This window comes from Typopeltis vanoorti, chromosome 16 (assembly GCF_054136105.1).
Source record: "Typopeltis vanoorti isolate ZY-2024b chromosome 16, IOZ_Tvanoo_1.0, whole genome shotgun sequence".
Taxonomy (NCBI): domain Eukaryota; kingdom Metazoa; phylum Arthropoda; class Arachnida; order Uropygi; family Thelyphonidae; genus Typopeltis; species Typopeltis vanoorti.
The window spans coordinates 48,550,155-48,573,595 of record NC_143564.1 but is presented as its reverse complement, the minus strand read 5'-3'; the positions used below and the strand labels follow the sequence as shown (position 1 = coordinate 48,573,595).

At 35.2% G+C, this 23,441-nt stretch overlaps 1 protein-coding gene across 3 annotated transcripts in view; it reads right to left on the bottom strand.

The window, feature by feature from the left end:
• Pgam5 (Phosphoglycerate mutase 5) overlaps positions 1–23,441 on the bottom strand; it is an 86,045-nt gene that overhangs the window by 37,457 nt on the left and 25,147 nt on the right. For all 3 annotated transcript variants that reach the window (XM_090406202.1, XM_090406203.1, XM_090406201.1), the window contains exon 3: positions 12,255–12,469. In XM_090406202.1, the coding sequence (XP_090262328.1) occupies positions 12,255–12,469 (215 nt within the window). The remainder of the gene's footprint in view (positions 1–12,254; positions 12,470–23,441) is intronic.

Sequence of the window (23,441 nt, the reverse complement as noted above, 5' to 3'; positions counted from 1 at the left end):
TTGACTCTGGCCTGTATGCTGTGTCGCAAGTCATTGTTGAGCAGGCACAATCTTAGATGAGTTTAGATTGTGAGTCGGTGTTTCTTTTCGGCGTGTTGTTTGTGATTTTTTTTTACTTCATTAAATTAATTTAACCCCAAAATGCCAAAAAGAAACTGTGTGTTTACGGATAAATTAAAAAACGATTATCCGTTTTTGAAAACAGTTTGTGGTCATATTGACAAAGTGAAATGTGAACAGTGCTCTTCAGAATTTTCTGTGGCTCATGGTGGGCATTTGGACATAAAAAAATCACTTGACATGTGCGAAACATAAGGCAAGTCTAGCAGCGGCAGGAACTTCCTCAAAGATATTGTCATATTTTAAAGGTGCCGATCCAAGCGACAAAGAATTTTTAATAGCTGCTAAAGAAGCAACTTTTGATTTCATGTTGCTATTCACAATCTCAGCTTTAAGTCTGCAGATTGTTCATCTAAATTGATATCAAAGCTTTCTGAAACAAAGTTTAGATTGGGTAGAACAAAATGTGAAGCTGTCACTGTCAATGTGATTGAGCCACTGTTGTTTCAGCAACTTTGTGAAGATTTAAACAAACAAATTTTGTGACGATATCAATTGATTCTTCCAACAGGAAAGAAATTAACTGTGCCATGTGTTGTGCAGTAAAAGTTAAACTTTTAGACTTTCAATCAGTTCCCAGTGAAACTGCAGAAATACTGACAAACACATTTAATGTCAGTTATGAAAACTCATAATATAACAAAAAAATTATTGGATTTTGTGGAGATAACTGCAATATCAATTTTGGGGGTGTAAAACGGAGAAGAGAAAACAATATTTACAGTCGATTGAAGAAGGAACTAGGAAGAAATATTGTGGGCATTGGTTGCGGTGCTCACATTGTTCACAACTGTCTTCAAACTGCAGTTGATGTTCTACCTATTGAAATAGAAGCTTTAGTAGTCAAAATTTATAAAATATTTCCACATTTATACGGTTCGAGTCACTCAACTAAAAGCATTCTGTGAATTTGTAGATGTAGAGTATAAAAAGGTTCTTCAACATGGCAACACCCGTCACTACTTCCAGCGATTGACAGAATACTTGAAATCTATGAGGGACTGAAATCATATTTTATTTCACAAGGACACTGTCCAGTGATCATAAAACAGTTCCTTGATAATGATTGTGGTGAAATGTATTTGTGGTTTGTGCATGGGCAACTCAAATTGTTTAACAAATCTATCTTGATTATGGAAAGTACAAAAGCGAGTGCAACAGATATTGTCATTGAACTTAGAAAATTAAAAACAAATCTTGAGGAAAGGCGTGATAATAAATTCATACCTCAAGAAGCAAAAAAGCTTTTTAGAATACTGAAAATAATGGAAGTATTAATATTAATACAATACTACAAGAGTTTACAAAATTTTATGACTGATGTCTTTCTTACATTGAGCTTTGGGAAAACAGTTTTGGTGGAGCAGAATCTTTTACTTGGATAAGCAACAATGAATTAACTTGGTAGGAAATTGAAGCTTCAGGTGAAAAAATTAATGAAACTCTTGCAAATAATGCAATAAACATGGATGAACTGTTTGATGAAGTGGTGATTGCAAAACTTTTTGGTCGGCAAACTATGACATTTTGAAAAATACAAGTTGCGAAGAAAAATGGATAGAACTATTCAGTCATTTCAAAGAAAAGAACATTTCATTGCCCAATCATGTCCAAATTATAGAATACATTTTCAGCCTGCCAGGCAAATCTTCACCTATTGAAAGGATATTCTCAATAATGAATAACATATGGTCTGAAGAAAGAGGTAGAATGGCTGAATCAACAGTAAAAGCTATATTGCACTGCAAACTTAATAGTGAACTAAATTGTAGTGAATTTTTTGACACAATTAAAAATAACAAAGAATTTTTAAAAAAAGCTCACACTAGTGATAAATATTAATAACTTTTTAATAATAAGTTATGTTCAGTTAAGAGTAATCAAAAATTATTACTACGAAATGTTGTCTTTTGTTAACCACTCCATTATTTAGCCTTTTGAATCATGAGTACTTAGCATAGAAGGTGTTACTTTCTGTTTTGAGCAAACTCTCAAAAATGCCCCAGTTTGATAAAAAAAATTTTATGGTAAGTCTAAGTAAAAGCAAAGAATGCATTTACACATATGGTCAATTATTTTTGACATTTGTGAGTTATATAACAAGAACAAATTTCACAATGCAAACTTTACTTGCTGTTATTAAAAATCTATTTGTTCTTCTTTCCTAAAATATTTCATTAATGCAGAAATTGACATAATGCACACATTTCTTAGTGCAAACGTTTTAATTCTCTAAAGCAGTGTTTACCAAACTTTCAGTGCCTGCATACTCCTTTTAAAATTTTAGTAACACTTGCACCCCCCCTCTTAGGCAAAGGCTATTTTGGAGAAGTTATACCAGAATTTCATTTCAACTTAAAGTATTTATTTTTTAACATTTGAATTATAATAAATTACAAACAGGTGACAATTTTAATTACTAAATGCCTTTTCATCTATATGAACATGATATATACATACAGTAGATTTAGTGGAGATATTTAACAAAATTTAGCAGACAGTTCTGATCCAGGTGGTCTGAACTATTTGAATTTAAACTCTTAATGTGAATAATATGAGTCACCTGGTTGTTACAGTTGTGCCATCATCCAAACATGCCCTAATGGAGGTCATGTCAATACATGCTAAGAGACTTGAAAACTTTCTTTAGATTTTTTGGTTCTTTAAAAATTAATTGTACAACAGACCTACACTTATCTATGACAATATGGCACCAAAAATGTAAAAGTTAAAAAAAAGAAAAAAAAAAAAAGGGTAATCAAAATAATTGCAAGATAATCAAGGTAATTGCAATGCTGAAATGAACTTACACATGTGAAGAAAAGGATGTCATTTTGCTTCTTTACAAGACATTGATAAGACCTCACTTGGAATATTGAGTGCAGGTCTGATCTTGTTTCCGTTGTGATTCTGTATAGTGGAGAGAGTGCAAAGGAGAGTGTTAAAAATGATATCAGGATCGTAGAATACTGATTATGAAGACACAGTGAGAATTTGTAGACTGCAGACACTAGCAAACAGGAGAAGGAGGGGTGATATGATTGAGACTTACAAACTTCTGAAAGGATCATATGGGATTTCAGTTGATGGAATTATTCAATTTATGGAGAGTGGGGAAAGAACAAGAGGGCATCCCTTGGAAGCTGAGAATGAATGCCACTAAGAAGGGGATGAGGGCTAGATTTTTATCTCACAGGGTGGTGCGTGATTGGAATGGATTACCAATGGACGTTGTGTGCAAGCATTGTGAATGAATTTAAGTATGATAGCTAGTGTGTGTAGTATGTAGCCTCCCTTGATAAGTCCCCAACTACCTGGAGGTCTCTCTTAATAATAATAATAAACTTTTTTTAAAAAAATTCACATATCCCCTAAAGACCTTTTATGCATCCCTGGAATTATGATTACCACACTTTAAGAAACACTGTCCTAGAGGCATAAAGCTGCACAAATCCATATTTACATTAATTCTTTCAGCTCTTTTTTTTTTAAATATATTTTTTATTTATTCTTAATTAATAGTCAAGGATCCCTTAAGGGTCAAACAGAAAACTAAGAGGAGACCTCCACATAGCCTTTAAGGAATGTGGAGAATCGACTAGGGCTTCTGCCCTAATGTCTATTTCACGCACCTTAGCATGATGCACCCTATTAGCAGGTATCCACTGGATACTGAATGAAGGAGGATAGGCTGGCAATTTGGGATGCAGCTGACAACTTATATAATTTATTTATATAAGTTGTCAGCTGCAAAAAATAAAAATAAAATAAAATAAATTATATAATAGACAACATGATGGCTGGGACATCAGCTTCAAAATGACAAAATGTACAACAAACTTATTTGTGCATATGATTCCAAAGAAGGTTCTACTAAGGAAGAAGCGGAAGAATTTTTTTGAGTCATCAGAGAAAGCAGTCAACAAAGAAAATGGAAAAGCTGCCCTTGTTGGAGATCTAAACAGTACAGTCAGCAATGAATTCCAGGTACAGAAACATTTGGAGAAAAGAGCAAAGTTAATAATGGTAAGTGCCTGCTAGATTTCTATTCAAGACATGGACCAGTAATCAATAACAACATATTTCAACATAAGGATGTGCACAAATTCACATGGATACAAAACATAAGACAACTGAAAACTCTTATTGGGTAGTGTGATATCTTCACGCTTGTTCAGAATACAAGAATATATTGGGAATTTAAAATTGGAAGCAAGCATCACACAGTTTTAAGCAGGATAAAAATTAACATCATACTGAAAAGAAAAATATGTGAAGAAAGCTTTAAATTGAACTCTTGGAGTCTCAGTGGAAAACTCTGAAGTACCCACACACTTCAAAGATTTAAAAATAAAAAATAAAAAAATCAGAACTCCAGGGAACACAAGATGTTAAAGAGGAAGTCACGTTTCCATGACTTGCTTTTAACATCTTGTGTTCATCTTTTCTTTTCAGAAGAAAGAATAACAAAAATTGCTAGCAAGTCAGTCAGCCCTTAAAGAGTATGGAGAAAAATGTAAGAGAACTTAGATAGATGTAAAATTAGCTAAACAAAAGCCATGGGAAGACTTTGGTAAGAATATGGAAGACAGATGTCATGAAGGTGGCAAAATATTCTGGAGACTATTGAAGAAGCTTCAAAATGGAGAAAAGAATATTGTAAAAGGATCAGAAGTGATAAGTGATATGAAAACTGAAGATCTGGATGCTTCGAATACTTACTTTGAAGGATTATTAAATGACCTAAGTTAGTGATAGAAATCAATGGCATACAGTGGGTGTATTGACAGAGAGTGTGCTGTGGTGGGGCAACATTACCAAAAAATTATTGAATATGTATAAAAAATGTATTTTATTCAGAAAAAAAAAGTTCTATTTATAGATCGGTTCAATTCTTTGTTTCTGAGATATAAACTTTTCTGGTTTGTCAGCATAAAAGAATTCTTTTTGTAATTCTGTACAGAATTTGCCTTTATGAGCATATGCTACGTAGCTTTGGAAGGGGCATACATGGTTTACAGTCTTTAATATTTAATTGATCTCATATTCTTGGTTTTAAAAAAAAGATGTACATATAATATCTTCAATACTGTTTCTCACTGCCAACAAGAATAAAATAAATGTCAGTTTTAAAAATATAAACAGTTATCTAACAGGAAACCACAATGAATAACTAACTCCACTTCACTTGTCAGCTGCCTGTAATCTACTGAGTAAAATTAAGCTACATGTGCTGTTGAGAGCTTACATGCCTTTAATGTGTCATATCCCCACGTGTCCCAAGGGCACAGAGGTCTGACATACATCAGTTTACAAGCCGAAGTTAACCCTGTGAGAATGGCCAGTCCTCAGCAGAGTGGCAACAGCATCGAACGATTGTCTCCTTCCAACTACTAACCGCGCTCAGACTTGCTTAACTTTTTGCATGAGCTATTAGTAGCAGAGGTTCTACCAATTGACCAACCTTTGCTGGCAACATGCCTTTAATACCAGTGCATATTTCAGTTTACATGCATATGTGCAGCATGGTCTATGCTTACCTCTCACTTATTATTAAAAATGCATACCCATCCCTCATTGCAGACTCTGCATAAGTAACCACATTCCTTTTGTTTTATATACGACTGGTGTAATACAGGTACACCACCTGTTTGTTCTTATTATCCCAAGACCCCATGGAGTCAAAGACTCATCTAGGAGGTCCTTTTGTCATAAACACAGTTCATCATACTGTGCATTAAATACACTTAAATTCTCTGCAGACACCACCCTTTCAGGCAAGGCATTTCAATCACTTCCAACTCTGCATGCAAAAAACCTGCTTCTCACTCCCCTGCTCACACCCTCTTTATACAGCTTCCAGGAATGACCTCTGGCTCTACCCTGATCTCCCACTGTTTTCTGTAAAATTAAAATCTCTCCAACATTGATCCTATAACAACTCCTTACTAACTTGTAGGTCTCTATCATATCACTCCTCTCCCTCCTATTCACTAGACTGTAAATTGCATCTTCTCAACCTTTCCTCATATTTGACATTCCAGAGATTAGAAACCACCTTAGTCAGTTGCCTCTGGAACCTTTCCAACATCTCTATGTCAATTTTGAAAACCAGGTAACCAAATCTGTGCACAGTAATCCATGTGTGTCTAATCAGAGCCTTATATAATGGAACAAGAATCTCCTTCTACAAGATGTCCACTGCATTATTCCCAGAATTCTTTGTATTGTTCTCATAATTTTGGCAATGTGTTGCCCTAAATTTCAGATCCTTATCCACTATCACCCCAAGATCTCTTATTTCCTCAACCTTTGCAATATATCCCAACTAAGCATAAATTCTACATCCCATCTTTGTTTACCAAATTTTAAAACCATACATTTTGCAACACTGAACTTGCATCCCCATTCCTGTGCCCATTCACTCAATTCTATTGAAGTCTTCTTGTAAGGCCACAACATCTTCTCTAATCTTCATAGTTCGTCTGAACTTTGCATCATCTGCAAACAACTGAATATCCCCATCCAAATCTTTGCCAAACACACAAGTTTAAAAGCCCAAAAACAGACCCCTGATGCACACGACTAGTGACTTTCCTCTTCCAGGATATTGCTCTCCATACACAACTTTCTGATACCTATCAGATAGCCAGTCTCCAGTTCAATGCACTAATCTAATATCCAACCCCATCTGCTCTAGTTTGACTATCAACTTATCAATCAGTAATCTACCAAAAGCCTTTGCGAAATCTAAGTATACTGCTGTGTATCCCTCTCCTCTATCCAATGAAGTCGTCACCTTATTGTAATAAGTAAGTAGATTACTAAAACATGACCTCCCTTTAGCAAATCCATGCCATCCATTAAAGATAATACCAATGTTGTCAACCCAATTCTGGATCCTAGTTTTCACCAGCTAATCACCTCCCTTATGAAGTGGCACAATCTTGTCCTCCTTTCACTCCTTTGGAACTTAACCCAGTGATAGATTCATATTAAAAAAATATGTCAAGGCAGATGCCAACTCCTTGGCACAATACGTGGTGATAGATTATCAAGTCCCACAGCCTTATTAACATCAAGTTTGCTCAACTTCCCTATACACCTCTTGCTCACTTACTGTTAGTCTCCTCCCCATCATCAACTGCTCTCAGTCTGTCCATGAAGTCACATTTACAAGAATGAAAGACCTTTATGAACTGCTCATTAAGTATTTCCACTATATCTTCTGCAGCAGTTGTCCTTATATCCTTTTCTCCAATCAATGCAGAAATCGATACAGAGAAAAAGGGCATTATGGAGGCAGCATATCAGAAGTGTTAATTACCAATTCCATGAGGATTACAAAGACTAGACAAGGCAGGTGACTTGGTTGGTAAGGGTAGACAAAATGAATCCTAGGGAGTTCTTTCGATATGTAGCTAGCAAAAAAAAAAAAAAAGGAATGATTATGGAAGGATACATATCGAAAGAACTTCCTAGGATTCATTTTGGCTACCCTTACCAACTAAGTCCTTGTCTAGTCTTTGTAATCCTCATGGAATTGCTTATTAACACTTCTGATATGCTGCCTCCATAATGCCCTTTTTCTCTGTATCGCATGCTTAATCTCTTCATTCACCCGTTTCACACCTACCTTATTTAATCTTCTGACCCTTGGAATGCATTTAGACATCGCTTCAACTAGATAGTTCTTGAATATCCCCCAAGCTGCACTGATCTCTTTTCCAGCTAACTCCTCATTCCATGGTACACCTGCAAACTGCTTCCTGAGCTCCTCATAATCACCAGCCTTGTAGTTTCACATACAGGGTGTTTGGGATAAATTTGACATATTTATAATTAATTATATTTTTCCGTAAGTTACATGTATTAACACACACTTCTCTTCATTTAAAAGTTTGGACCCTTCTTCATTCATATACAAGATGTCAGAAAGGATGGATAGCTGGAACCCACCTGAATCATGGAAGAGAATAACTTGTATCATGATGATTCGTGCCCGCCATCAAAATAAGGATATTACGACTGCTGCCCAATGCTCCCTGAATACAGTAAAAACAATCAGGCATGAACTAGAGACTTGCAATGGTGACTACGAGGATGTAGCAAGAAGAAAGATCCCTAGCAGACGATCTGATTGCGTTCGTACAGCAGAATTCCTCGCAAATCTGCAGGAACAGGTGTTGAAGAACCCTGGCATTGGAATTCGGGCTTTGTTCGTGGAGTTGCTAACTGTAGTCAAGCCCTGGATAACAAGGGTAGCCAATGGTAGGCCGTATGTATGGCAGCAGGATTCGGCCCCTTGCCACACCTCTGGGAAAAGTCAAAAATGGTTGTCTGAAAATTTCTACGACTTCACCAGTCCAAATGTTTGGCCTCCAAACTCCCCAGACCTTAACTCCATGGATTATTTTGTATGGGGCGCAGTTGAAAAAGACACCAATCGCACTTCCAGTAATACAAAAGCCCAGTTAATGGATAAAATTAAAACAGTTTTTGCGGCCCTTCCCAGGGAGACTGTAGCATCAGCTTGTTCGAGGTTCCGAAGCAGAATTGAAGCTGTGATCGATGCTAATGGTGGTTATTTTGAGTAAATCTTGTTGATAGTATTGTAATTAACTCTGCCTGTAATGTTTTTTTGTCAATTCATTAAATTTAATAGATACAAAGAAGATTTTCTTTTTCCTTACGAAACTGTCAAATTTATCCCGAACACCCTGTATATACCCTTTATTCACAGAGGTCCTCACAGTGCTGGCAACCACCCAGGTAATCACTTCATGGTCACTCTCACCAACTGGAGGGTGATTTGACATCTCATTTATAATTACATCCTTTGATGAGATGATCAAATACAAGACTCTCAATCCTTGTGTGCCCTCTGTTACATACTGTCTGAGGTAGTTGTCCCTCGAAAACTCAAGAAACTCATTTTCTTTACTTCCAGTTGCTCTCTTATCATTCCAGTCTATGTTGCCATAATCAAAATCGCCATAATGATCACCCTTTTCTTATTTGCTTGGCTAATTTAATTATACATTTCATAGTCACTAGCATCCACATTACCAGGTCTATAACAACATCCGACTAAGTATTTCATTCTATTCACCTCTATCTCACACCATACTGCCTCAAAACCACTGGCACTATTTCCCTCTTGCATCTCTACTTTGTATGGACATAATTCTTTCTCCATCATCAATAGCACTCCCCTCTCTTTTTACCCCTTCTATCCTCATGAAACACATCATACCCTTCCATCTCTATTCCTGTCAGGATGTCGTCCACATCTAACCATGTCTCACTTATTCCAACAATTTTTGGGTGAAGACTCAATTAGTGCAACCATTTCATCTACCTTGTTTCTTACACTTCTAGCATTTGTATACAAACACAACAGTTCATTCCTGGATGTACAGCTAGTTCCACTGATACCACTCATTCAATGTGATCTCTCTCTCCATGCTTGACTGGGGCCATTTCCCTTTCTGCTTATTCATTTTAGAACCCTCTTCAATTCCAACTGTTTCCTCTTAAAATCAGGTCATCCCATTCCTTTCCTATCTACACATGCATTCCCATCCTTTTGGAGCATCCACCTTTCTCACGCTGTGTTCCCCTGTCCACCCTGAGCCTACCTGTTTCCCTGTCCGTCTTGCACACCGTTCTCTCATTCTCTATACTCATGCCACTCACTTCTTCATTCATAATCACCTCTTCAATCTCTCCTGTCTTACTCACCTGCTCTTCCACATCGTTTCCCACTTGATCAGATTCATTCTCTGCACTCACTTCTCTACCCTCCAGCAGCAGTCTCTCAAAGCGACTCACACAAAAACCACTCAAATGCAGTTCTCTTTGTCCTTCAAACTCATTCCACACATTAACAAACTGAACTCCTTTCTCACACATTTCCGCTAACATATCATTCATAATCCTTGCTCTCAGCCTCATTTCACTAGTGTCATACCTAGACAACACGCCTATGTATGACAATGGTGAGATGAAGCGGAGATGAGGCTAAGCAACCTCCTGATATTCAATCCAACGTGTGTTCTTTGTTCGCAGTCAAGTCATCTGTACCTATTACAACTGCCAACTCTTTCTTTTTTGAACCCTGCGTCACACTTTCGCTCTCATTCATTCTTTTGAGTTTTCAAGCTTTCAAACCTTGTGTCAAACTTTCACTTTCATTCATTCTTTCAAATTTTCAAGCTTTTGAACCTTGCATCACGCTTTCGCTTTCATTCATTCCCTCAATTTCATTGCCTTCCACTGCATTCGCATCACTTTCATCTTTCTTGCCATCGATTAAGTTTCTCAGATTGCTCGTTCTCTTTTTTCAAAACTTTTTTAACATTTTTTCACTGCTCTCTTATGCTGTCCTTTTCTATCAGACGAGCACTCGTCCTCCTCACGGCATTCTCGCTACTAACACTTTCAGTCATCAACATATTAGCACTCATCAAGTCCTTATTCAGTTCATACTTTGCACACACCCTCCTTCCATCCACCTTAAATATCCACAATTTATCTATGTAATCAAACGAGTACATATAGCAAACCTCACATTTCATGAAATGACTGAAGTCAAAGTCAAATTCCTTCATGCTGGTTATCACACTAAGCTCTAATATCAACAAATTTGTAAATAAACTTAAACAAAATATCCCACACACTAATAACACTACAAGCGCACAACCTTTATAGCAACTCTTACTCATGAACACACACTTATATGCTATTAATTATTTCAAAAAACTTATCTGAAACAGGAGCCCTCTTTACACACCGCTACTTCTTTTGCGACATGAGTGACCTCTCAAAAAACAAATCTGTACCTGCCAGGGCATATGAGTATCGCTAGCAAGAGTGGATGGACTAGATCTTTTGCATGGAGAGTAACGAGTAGAACAGATTGCCAGAATTATAACTGTCCTGATAGTGAATGAGTTTAAGTAGAGGTATGGTAGGTTTTGTGTGTATAAAAGTTAGCATCGGTTCTTCCACAATGAGTACAGACCTTCATGGAGATACCTATATAATAATGATGATGCCTTCTTTTCTTTGCTTATGAGAAGTGCTATTATGCGAACAATGTTATTTAGTATTTTATTTTTTTAACTGAAGAAATCAACTGAAAGTTTCGGTGATTATATTTTAATTTAATAATAATGTAAAAGAGCACTAATTAACCTCAGGACTAGTGTTTTCCCTGAAGTAAAGAGCATAATATTCCTTCAAGTTGAATGGGTAAGGTAGATGGGCATTCCTTAATACATTTCTTCAGAGTGGAGTAATGAATGTTTCAACAATGAATGTGTTCAAAGTAAGGTATTCTAACTCCATGGAGGATTGGAAGTAATACTAAAAATGTCAACAAACCTTTCAAATTTCCAAACAAAAAAATCAATTTCCCACCATAATCAGATATAACATGGATTACTGTAGCATCATTATGGAAGCTTTCACTGAATGAGCAACACATGGAAACTTAAATCACACCTTCAGCATTCACAACATATCCTGGAAATCCATCCCTCTCATCCATCACTTTCTATATAAAATATCTGCTGTTCACTCTTCTCTTTACCACATCATGTAATTTAATTTTCATCTATGCTTAATACTGTGGATCCACAAACAATATCATAAAAATCAAATTTGAATTCTACACTATAATGATTATAGTTAGCGTTAATTTTGCACCACTATTAGTGATTAGATCAGGTCATCTTGCTCACTGCAACAAGCAGAGGAATGATGACCAGTGACCTAAAGCAGCAGCATCACACAGCATGATGGCCACTGGGTAAGCTTCACAGATCATGCCAGCCACATGATCATTTCCTTTGTTGTTCTTCTGTTTGAAGTAGCTGAAAAACTTATGTCTCTAAGAAGCTTGATTAGTTTAATTTTGTTATGATAGGTGAAGATCTCTGAACCAGCATCTTTTACTAACCATTTTACAACTTGAGGTGAATATGCATTTCAGGAAGAAATGTCTAGCCTAGTCTGATTTCTTTATTGGTAATGCTGGATTTCTATTAATGATGCAATAACAACTAATGTATCATCAATGAGAATCAGATGAAGTCAATAATCAAAGTCAATAATGAATGAAACCATACCTTTGCTTCTGGCTTCCAATGTCCAACTGCAGGTTCTGGTGGAATAGGAGCCCCTTCTTGTAATAAATCACAACTTACGAGAGGCACATCAGGAAAATGCTTGTGAACAATAGCAGCAGTTTCTAAGGCACGCTTCAAAGTAGACTGTATAATCTGGACATACTGTAATTTAAATTCTTTCAAACGAAGACCTGTTAAGTTTGCCTGTTCATGACCTGTATGATGAAATATACAATGACTGCATTTCAGCAAATGATGATTAAATATCAATTATATGATACCTCTATATATCTTTATATGAGATTATGACATGCTTTAGAATACCAGAAAGCTAGTAAGACTTACAAGATTAACAATGGAAAATTCAGAAGCATGGAATAAAATACAAAATTATTTAACAGATCCCTTTCCAATGATTCAAGGATCAAAACAAAGAATAGGCTGGCCCCAATACTTTTTAACTTGGTTTTTGAATATATTATGTGATCACTGCCAGTAGATATTAAAGGAACACTAATAACAAATCACTGTAGACTGTAGCATACATAGATGACATGAACATTATGTCAAGAACCAAACAGAAAGCATAATAATTTTTCTAGTTCTAAATCCATATTTAGAACTAGAAAAATTGGCATATGACACAGGACTAAAAATTAATCACCAAAAAAACAAAATTATGATTAATACCAGGTAGAATCAGCATGAAAATGATACAAGTGTGAAAACTGGGAACCTTGAAATAGAAAAAGTATAACAATTTAAATATTTAGAAGTAATGATCACAAGCAACCAAATGAGACAGAAGGAGATAATTGAATAAAAAGGGATCCATTGGAAGACTAAAGTACAAATATATAAATCGATAATTCATCCAAATGTTACCTAGAGATGTGAAACCTGAATATCTATAGTAAGGGCAGAGCATTTCATTATAGCTTTTGAAAGGAAAATCCTTCGAAAATATTTGGTCCAGGGAATGAAAATGGTCTCTGGAGAATCAGATACAGCCATGATTATATCAACTCAACAAAGAACCTAAAATATACAGTTTAACCAAGTCCAAAAGGTTGTAGTGGGCAGGCCATATTTTTCATATGGAAAATGACAGTATCCTCAAGACAACTATAAAGAGTAAAGACAACTTATAAATAGTAAAATTCTAAGTAAAAAAAAAAAAAAAAAAAACCAATAACAAGATGGATATATAGATGCCATTAGTGAAGTTGGCAACATCATACTGCAAGGTCCAAACTGGAGAAGTAAGGTTTTGAACAGATAGGGGTTGGAGGTAACAAATCCTAGAGGGGCCAAGGCTCGATTTGAGCCTGTAGAGCAGAGAAAGAAGAATGTATCATTTTTCTTTGCATACTGTCAACTGTTTCAATACAGTATTTTATTTTCAGTACTCACATGATAACCATAATAAACCAAGTGGATAATTGTTTTTCTTGATACTTATGTTTCATGCTCCTGTTTTAGTGAAAAATTTTTATTTAAAGCTCAAATGGTATATTTACAAACTAAGTGATAACATTAACATCTCATATATTCTTATATAAGAATATATGAGATGTTAATGTTATCACTTAGTTTATAATATATAACATTAAAATCTCATATATTATATAATCTTATATAAGAATATATGAGATGTTGATGTTATCACTTAGTTTATAATATATAACATTAAAATCTCATATATTCTTATACAGTTCCACTTGTTTTAAAAGTCAAAACTTTTAAACTAAAACAAAAATAGAATAAAATAATAATGCAGTAATGGGTAATGTAAATTTTATGTAACTCCCATCCATGTAAGGTTATATGGTGGGAGTTACATATTTTATCAATTTTTGTGTATTTCTTTTTTGTATTTTTTAAAAATTTATTTTTTATATGGTCCAGAAACTTTACTCTGACCAAACAAGGAACATTTTCAAACCATTTCAGGCCTCCCATAAGTGGTAACAGTGGTCTCACACCAGGGGACGAAAATTCATCTCCCACCTAAAGACAATCACATAAGTCCAAGCCCATAGGTCGCTTTCTACCATGGTGGTAGAAGGCGACCTATATATATATATATATATATATATATTGTTGACAAAGTATCATTGCTATTTTCATCACCACCTGGTGCAGAAAATAGGCATCGTTCATTCCCTACGTGATAGGCCTTACAGAATTTTAACTAATATTGATAAAAGAAATCAAGAATTAGAATATCTGAGTCAATCCTATCAAAGAATAGTTATTATAATAGAATATTAATAAATAAAAAAATCCTACATCAACCTCCAAAACAAGAAAATATCCTTGCTATTTTCTTTGTGAACAGAAGTCACAAAGAAAATAGCAAGAATACTTCCTGAACAAAATATAAAAGTTGCCTTCTACCCAATCAGCAAGATCTCTAATCACCTGAAACCTCCTAAACTGCCCCATCTACCACTTAAAAAGCCAGGTGTCTAGAAGATCAGCTGTAGGTGTGGTTTATGTTACGCAGGACAGATAGGCAGGTCAGGAGAGGTATGCTGATCTTCAAGTATGTATGCCACTTCAAGAATGTTGAGAACAAAAGAAAATACAAATCAGGACTGGCAGCACATATAACTGAAACAAAACATCAAGTACTATGGCAACAAACCGAAATGTTCCACATAGATTACAGATTTCTCTCAAGAGCATTTAAAGAATCAGCTAAAATGATGAAGCATCTTCTACAGCAGGTTTCCCAAACTTTATTCCACAGAAGGTGAATGAATAAGTGTTCCTCGAGAAGTTCTCCTGGAATTTGTCATTTTAGTTTTCTAAGCATTTTTCATGAATAAATATTTTATAGTGGAAATATTCTGAGGAGAATAATATTCGTGAATATGTCGAAAAGCTCAGACCCAGAACGCCTAATAGCATCTGTGTAGCAAATGTTAGTGACCAAGCCGTGTATTTTTAAACGTGGAAGCATTCATGAATTATTGTTAATTTTCACACATCGAAACCTTTCAACATTTGGGAAAGGGAATACTGCTATTAATGACTGGTCATAAAAATTGCCTGCAAGTGGATTATAACAATGGGCAGCATATCCTCTGTTCTCAAAACTGAAAGAAATAACATCTGTGTTGCAAATGTTATTGACCAATCAGCAAGGAAGTATAAAGAAAATTATTCCACTAAAATTGAAGATCAAGGTAGTCTGTATCTGGTTCTCAAATCGAGTAATACTGAATACTTTCTTTTCAAGTTCGTATTGTAGGGTGAAAATTTCAAAACCGTAGTGCCATGATTTTTTAAAAGTAATAGGCCTGCAGCTTTAAATTTTAATATGATTAAGAGACAAGGGACTTTGTTTAACTTTGGTATTAAGAAATCTGTTATTGAAGGTGTTTGTGATGCAACAGATAGTGAGTCATCCACCACCAGCCTACAAAGCAATCTCCAGGATATACAAAAGGAGGGGAAAACTACCAGCACACAGGAGAGAAAGTCTGCATTCACTCGTAAGTACTTATGATATTATAAATTTCTGGTGATCAGAATGGGATATGTCAATGAAAATCAGCACAAATTAATTTAATGATGTTGGCTTCAGGAAACTACAATATACTACAAGATTTCATTAGTCCAGTGATTGATAACTGATTTAAATGTAATTTTATATTTGTCAATATGTCACACCGTATACATAAGTGTACGAATACTCTTTATGATTATGCCATAATTAATTATTAATATCGTGATGTTTAATAATTAATAATTATTATTTATTAATTGATAATTAATTCATTATTAATTAATACATTACAAAATGACTAAGATGTTCCGTTAAAATTTCAGGAATTGTGAAGTGTTCCGTCGTAGGAAAAGTATGGGAAACGCTGCTCTAGAGTTTCAACAAAATAACAGGGGATAATACACATCAGATTTTGTCTTCACTAATATACTGGTAACTACATACGTGAATGCAGTTATCAGTAGTGCATGGCAGTCCACGAACCAGTAAACATTATAGCAAATGTGCACTTTCTATTGTTATTCGTGTTTGAATATGTATTTTATTATTATTATTATTATTACGGGGCAACTCCAAGGAGTTGATAGACTCATCGAGGGAGGCCCTAACATCATGTCAAGAACAACTATTCGACATTCACACAGTATCTATCATACCTCGCCTTGAACTCATTCATGGCACCCACAACAGACTCTGGCAGCTTATTCCAGAATTCCTGTTTATTTTGTATACTTTTATATTCTTCCTACACTTGATGTATTTGATTTATCATGTACATATCTGAAATACAGTTTTCATTCACTATACTTTTTCCCTTTTCTTCATACTATAGTGTCCATCTTTAATTATTATATTATTATTGAAAGAAATTCTTCTTCCTATCATGGATTTTAGGCCAAGTGGACTGCTCTGGTCTCATGCCATTGCTTTTTTGGTTTTCAAATTCTTCTTTTCCCTTTATTTTATACCTACATAGTATTTTTGGCAGTCTGCTATTGTCCATTCAATGGAAAGATTATTTTTAAAATCTACACACAAGAAAAGAATAGACAATATAACCAAAGGTAATTATATCTATGAAGAGGTCATGAAGTGTGACTTAAATAATAGAAAAGGATATCGAAACAAGCATTAAGAAACTCGACAGAAAATCACCTAATATAATCACCAGATACAGAATTACCCAATACTTATTTTTTTGTACGGTATACACCTTGCACTTTTATTAATAGTGGTACATGACATACAGATGAGGTATTTTAATTTTCAACTTTTCCTGCCAACAAAGAATGCATACCAGCACCAAATGTATGACAAAAACAGTGCTAGAATTAACTATTAATATGGAGGACAATTTACAGAAAAATTATGTGGTATACAGTAGTCTCTTCTTATCGGCAGGGGATATGTTCCAAGACCCCTGTAGATAGTACCGAATCCTATACATATACTATGTTTTATCCTATACATAAATATCTATGATAAAGTTTAATTGGCAAATTAGGCACAGTAAGAGATTAACAACAATAAGTACAATAATAAAATACAATTATAACAATATAGTGCAACAAGTTATATGAATGTGAATGGAGTCTTAGCAGCCTCAGCGTACGTTTTTTTTCAAATTTTTTTTTTTTTTTTATTATTTTATGAAGTCGAGAACTTTCACCTTTTCACTTAAAAAGGAAGCAATTTACAGCGTCTCTTTGGCATATCCGAATTGCCAGCATCACTACTCTTGCACTTTGGGGCCATTATTAAGTAAAATAAGGGTTACTTGAACATAAGCACTGCAATATTGCGACACTCGATCTGATAACTGAGACAGCCACTATGTGACTAACGGGCAGGCAGCAATACTGTACAGTGTGGATATGCTGGACAAAGGGGTGATTCACGTCCCGTGTGGGATGGCACAAGATTTCATCACATTACTCAGAATGGTGTGCAATTTAAAACTTATAAATAAATTGTTTATTTCTGGAATTTTTCATTTAATATTTTTAGACCGGAGTTGACCATGGATAATAGAAAGCATGAAAAGTGAACCTGCTGATACGGGGGGGGACTACAGTACTAAAAGATTAAAAGATAACAAAAATAGCATTAAAACTAAATTACGGCTGTAATAAATCTCCTACGAGGAACAGCACTAAAAAAAAAAGGTAAAAGCTGTGAAAATAAGTAGAAACATGGCAAACATAAACTGCATCCTCAACAGAAAATTTATAAAATAAGTGCAATATTTCAGTTATTTAAAAACAATTTTTTGTGAAGATAGAACAAGAATTTGGAAACAGAGAGCAGAATAAGCAATACTGGTCTGGTGAGGAGCAGTTGAATAACTTTATATCAAATAAGAGAATTAGCCCAAATACTAAACTATACAATGTTGAAACCAGTTTTAACTTACGAATTGGAGTGTTCAGAAATAAGACTCAGATCAAATTCACAAATATGGAAGTTATGTGAAAAACTTATGTTATGGGTGAAGTTATGGGCGAAGAAAGATTAGCAAAACAAGTGTTCTCTGCCAGGTTGGCAGGAAAACGACCCAGAGGAAGACCAAGATATAGGTGGATTGATACGGTACAAAGTGCCTTAGACGATAGAAATATAAGATCTGATAACTCAGATCTTATATTTCTATCGTCTAATGTTGGAGTCCTGATAGGTAACAGACTGATTTGGAGGAAAATTGTAGATAGGAAGTTAGTAATGATGTAATTTTTTTCATGTAGTACATATCCTGTACACTCCTTGAGGGTACATGGCAGGAATTTGATGATGGTGATGATGTGAAAAACTTTATAGGTGAACTAATAGCATCAACAGAATTATATTAAAATGTTTAAATCGTTAAGCAGAGTAGGAGTGGAATTGTTAATGAAATAGGTGTTTGATGCTAGGAGGTCAGGATAAAAACCCAGAAAACAACAAAGCTCTAGATAAACTGATAAATTGATAGAACATCCTAGATGACTGTAACATTCAATTTGATAATACTGGAGTCCAACAAATAGCAAATTAATTTTTAAGAACATCTGTGATAGGCAGGGTTTGAAAAATACACCAGTCGGCAAAGAGTGAAGAATTTTAGTAGATAAGTGAAAAAAAGGACTCTGCCAATTTTATTTACAGAATGCTAATTTTATGGCATATTTTAAATTATAGATGTCAAGAAATTACATTCTTGTTTAATCCTTTATCCAAGTGTAGGCAAATAAAGTTTGCACATGTAGCAAGTTTGCACAAGTATCTTAATGACTAGGCTACCTGTACATAGAGGCTAGTGACTTCACATTAATTGCCTTAGTACTATAATACAAATCACACATCCTTTTCTTCTTCTCTTCTGCTCATGGAGAGTTGAGTTCTTCAAAGACGAATTTTTGCCATTTCTTTCTGTCTGCTGTCTTTTTATGAAGTTCTATTATAGAGTTTAAATGGGTGCTTTCTTTAATGTTATCACATCCTTTTAGGTGTGTATAATGCTATGCATTATGGGAAAGATTATTTTATGTCAAATATTTGGTATTTAAATTTACTTTAGTAGCTTCTAACTAAATGTGAAATAAACAAAAATCAGTATTTCCCAGTGAAGAAATAAATATCCCTCTGTAGTTTTTACCTCACTTATCATGCACACTGGGGGTATGCACAAACTTTTTTATTTTAAGCAACCATTTTGTCAGAGCCGAGAAATAGGCAAATTTCAATCCATTACAAGAAATATTAATATCATCCAATGCAATTTAAATGGTATCGTTACTCCAGCAACCAAAGAAAAATTAAATGAACTACAGGAAAACCTCACTTAACGTGATTGATTAATCCATCAATTAATGTGCGTTAAGCAAATACAATAAACAATAGGAATAATTATAATTCATCCATCAGTTAACGTAAATTTGAAAAAAAAAAAATGTATAATCTATATTAGAGGATAAAATCATCAAAGTTAATAAAAATCAACTGCTTAAATTTTTATTTAATGTCTCAACATTAGATTGAGCTACTTTGTTTTACAAAAAAATTAAGTAAAGATGTTTGAATAGTGCTCGACTTTTTCATCTTTCATGCAATTTGCGATTTCGGTGGACTTCGAAGCTTCGTTCCATAACAGGATCAGCATCAAACAAAATTTTCTTAGCATGCTCAATGCGATTGAAAATTAGCTCAAGTTCTTTTGCAGTTAGCTTCTTAGTCATAATGTTCTCTTCTTGTTCGCACCCCTTATCATCTTCTTCATATGCATGTTGTTCTTCTAGTTGAAAGAGATCATTCTTGCTTAACTGTTCTGAATGGGAATCGAGCAAGTTTCTTATATATTCATTATCTAGTTCATTAAATCCAAGTTCTTTTTCAATTGTGCTGATTTCTTTAATAATGTTATCAACTGGGTTATTAAAACCAATGAAATCATTTGCACAGTGAGGTAAGACCTTTTGCCACACGGCTCCTTTATTACTGCAGCTTTCTTTATCAGTTTTTCTCTTTTCCATATCAGGGGTTGAATATAATAAAGCCTTATAGGTAACTAAATTAAAACAAAATGAAGGAAAACTGATTGAGCAAGAGAACAGAGATTGCACATGCATTTGCGATGATAGCTTTGAGTCAACTGCTGAGTGTTGCCGGCCACTGCCTGCTGCACTGCCACTGCCTACTACATTGAAAAGTGTTGCTGCTTGCTGCAGATTGGTGACAAAAAATTTTACATAACAGTATATTATTATTATGGGCAAATCCAAGGAGTCCTTAGACTCATCGAAGGAGGCCCTAACATCATGTCAAGAACAACTATTCAACATTCACACAGTATCTATCATACTTCGCCTTGAACTCAGTCATGGCACCCACAACAGACTCTGGCAGCTTATTCCACTCATTTACCACTCTCCAAGTAAAAAACCCAGCTCTAACACCCTTGCTAACCACACTCTTGCCTAGTTTCCATGGATGGCCCCTAGTCCTGTTCTCAAAAATATCTTCTGAATTAATCTTATAGAAACTCTTCAGTAAATTGAATGTCTCAATCATATCACCCCTCTTCCGCCTATCAACCAATCTCTGCAACCCACAAATCTTCAACCTGTTCCCATAAGGTTCATTCCATAGACCTGCTATCATCTTGGTCACTCGTCTCTGGATCCTCTCTGCCTCCTCCCCATCAAGACCCTGGCGCCCAAATCTAGGCACAATAGTCTAGATGGGGTCTTATCAAGGCTCAACACAGAGGAACAATAACTTGCTTATCTCTGCTCGTCAAAGTATTCTTCAGTAACCAAGTGATTTGATGAGCTGATTTAGCCACTTTTGCAACGTGCCCCTAAATATCTTCCCAACAGTATATTGTGATGAATATGTTGATTTTTTTCAACCAAACATGAATGTAACAAAAAACAACTAACACTGGGTTTATAGGTCGTAATACAATTGCTGGCCTGGTTGGCCGACTGGTTAGCGTATCCGCTCACCAGCCAAAAGGCTGTGGGTTCGAATCTCACCATGGGCATGGATGTTTGTGATTGTCTCTGAAATTACTAGTGGTGGTGGTCAGCGGTAGATGGCATTGGTGTAGATGATGAAGGTAGTTGCAGTTGGTGGAGTGGTGGAGACGAAGTGTTTGTAGAGTATATGTCCTCCCTCGATGAGTCTTTGGACTCCCCGTAGGTGTTATGTAATAAAAAAAATAGCTATTTACTTAAACCTACTGGTTTCGCCACATATGCTAGTGGCTTCATCTGGGTTAGGAAGAACAAACAAATATACAATAAGCAGTAAATAGGAATTGTTAAATAACTAAATACCGAATGTGCAGGAACCATTACACAAAAATACAAGTAAAAACAGAAACATATGGAGCGTGGAAGCTGGTATGGGTCAGTCATTGTTCAGCAGATGTGCATGATAATTTGCAGAAAAATTAAAGAGTGATGTGTTGAAAGATCTAATAATGATTTCCAAATATCACAAAATCATTCCTTGATTTTTGCTGAGAGTGCCTTGCAAGTGGATTACCATCATAGCCTCTTTGATATTGTGGGTGCTGAAATTGTCTTCTATGTAAGGCATGGAGCTCTTGTCCCTTTCAATATTGTGGTGAGTGTGGGAGAAATGGGATGCAATGGGATAAGTGTATATACCTTACTAAACTAAATATTTAACAATTCAACTAATTCTAGTGCATCTGACATATTCCTACCACCTGAGTTCATTTAAGCTATTTTGCCTTGGTCATTCTTCTTTGACTTGCTACAAAGTGATAACATTCTCTGGGACCTCTCTTGGACAAGTTTAGCTAACTTCTTTTCATTGATTTTGTCTTCCTCGCTGCTATCAATACTGGCCTGCTCCTAGGCCTCACTATCACTTCTCACAATATCAAATCACAGCACTTTTAAAAATATGTAACACCTCCATTATAAGGCCACAACATCTGCTCTACTCCTCATAGTTTGTCCCAACTTTGCATCATTTGCAAACAACTGAATATCCCCATCCAGATCTTCTCCAATATCATTACCATAGGTTAAACAGCAATGGCCCTAAAATTGACCCCTGAGGCACACAACTAGTGATTTTCCTCTTCCGGGACATTGCTCACCCCATACACAACTTGCTCATAATTTTGAGATAGCCATCTCCAATCCAATGAACTAATCTAATATCCAATCCCATCCACTCTAGTTTGACTATCAACTTATCATGCAGTAATCTATCAAAAGCTTTCGCACAATCTAAGTATGCTACTGCATATATATCTCTTTTGTCCAATGAAGCCATCACCTTATTGTAATAAATAAGTAGATTACTAAAACATGACCTCCCTTTAGTAAATCCATGCTGTCCATCAAAGATAATACCATTGTTGTCAACCCAATTATGGATCCTGGTTCTTACCAGCCTTTCCAACACTTAACTGCAACAACTGGCACACAGATAGTTGTCAGTTGTTGCAATAATTTGTGGCCTATAATTTGATGCTTGAGTTCTGTCACTTCCCTTATGAAGTGGCACAATATCTTGCCTTCTTTCCAGCACTTTAGAACTTGACCCAGTGAAAGAGTATGTGGCTTGTATGTATGTATGTATGTATGTATGTATGTATCCCCTTCCATGTTGTAGTTTGTGGAAGTGCCATGCAGCTAAGACTAAATTTTCATTTTTTTTTTATCAGCAGCATCACTAAGATGTTAGTTTTTTTCTGATCTCAAAATGTATCAGCATGACTGATGTAAAGCAATCCAAAGGAACAATAAAATTTATAAACTCCTAGGGACTTGGGAAAATCTGAATTTGAAAATTTTTAAAATTGTGAATAGGTTTGTAACCAATGATCTTTTGTTCCTTTAACCTAGCAACATGAGTAGAGTCTGCCATTATATAGAATAGATACAGAATCTCAATGTTAGATATCCATATTAGGGTGAGGAGATTTTTCAGTGAACAGCAGTTTGTGGATAGAATTTTTCAGAATAGCATTAAAAATGAAATGATAGAATAATAGACCAAGATTTCTCTTCTTTAAAAAGCTGTTGAAATTATCTTCATAACATTCCAAGGCCATGAAGCTTTTCAAAATCAAACAAACATGAATTGCAACGTTAGCTTATGCATATCAAAATTATGGGAAGTAGTGATTTGAAGTTACTAATCATACTCTA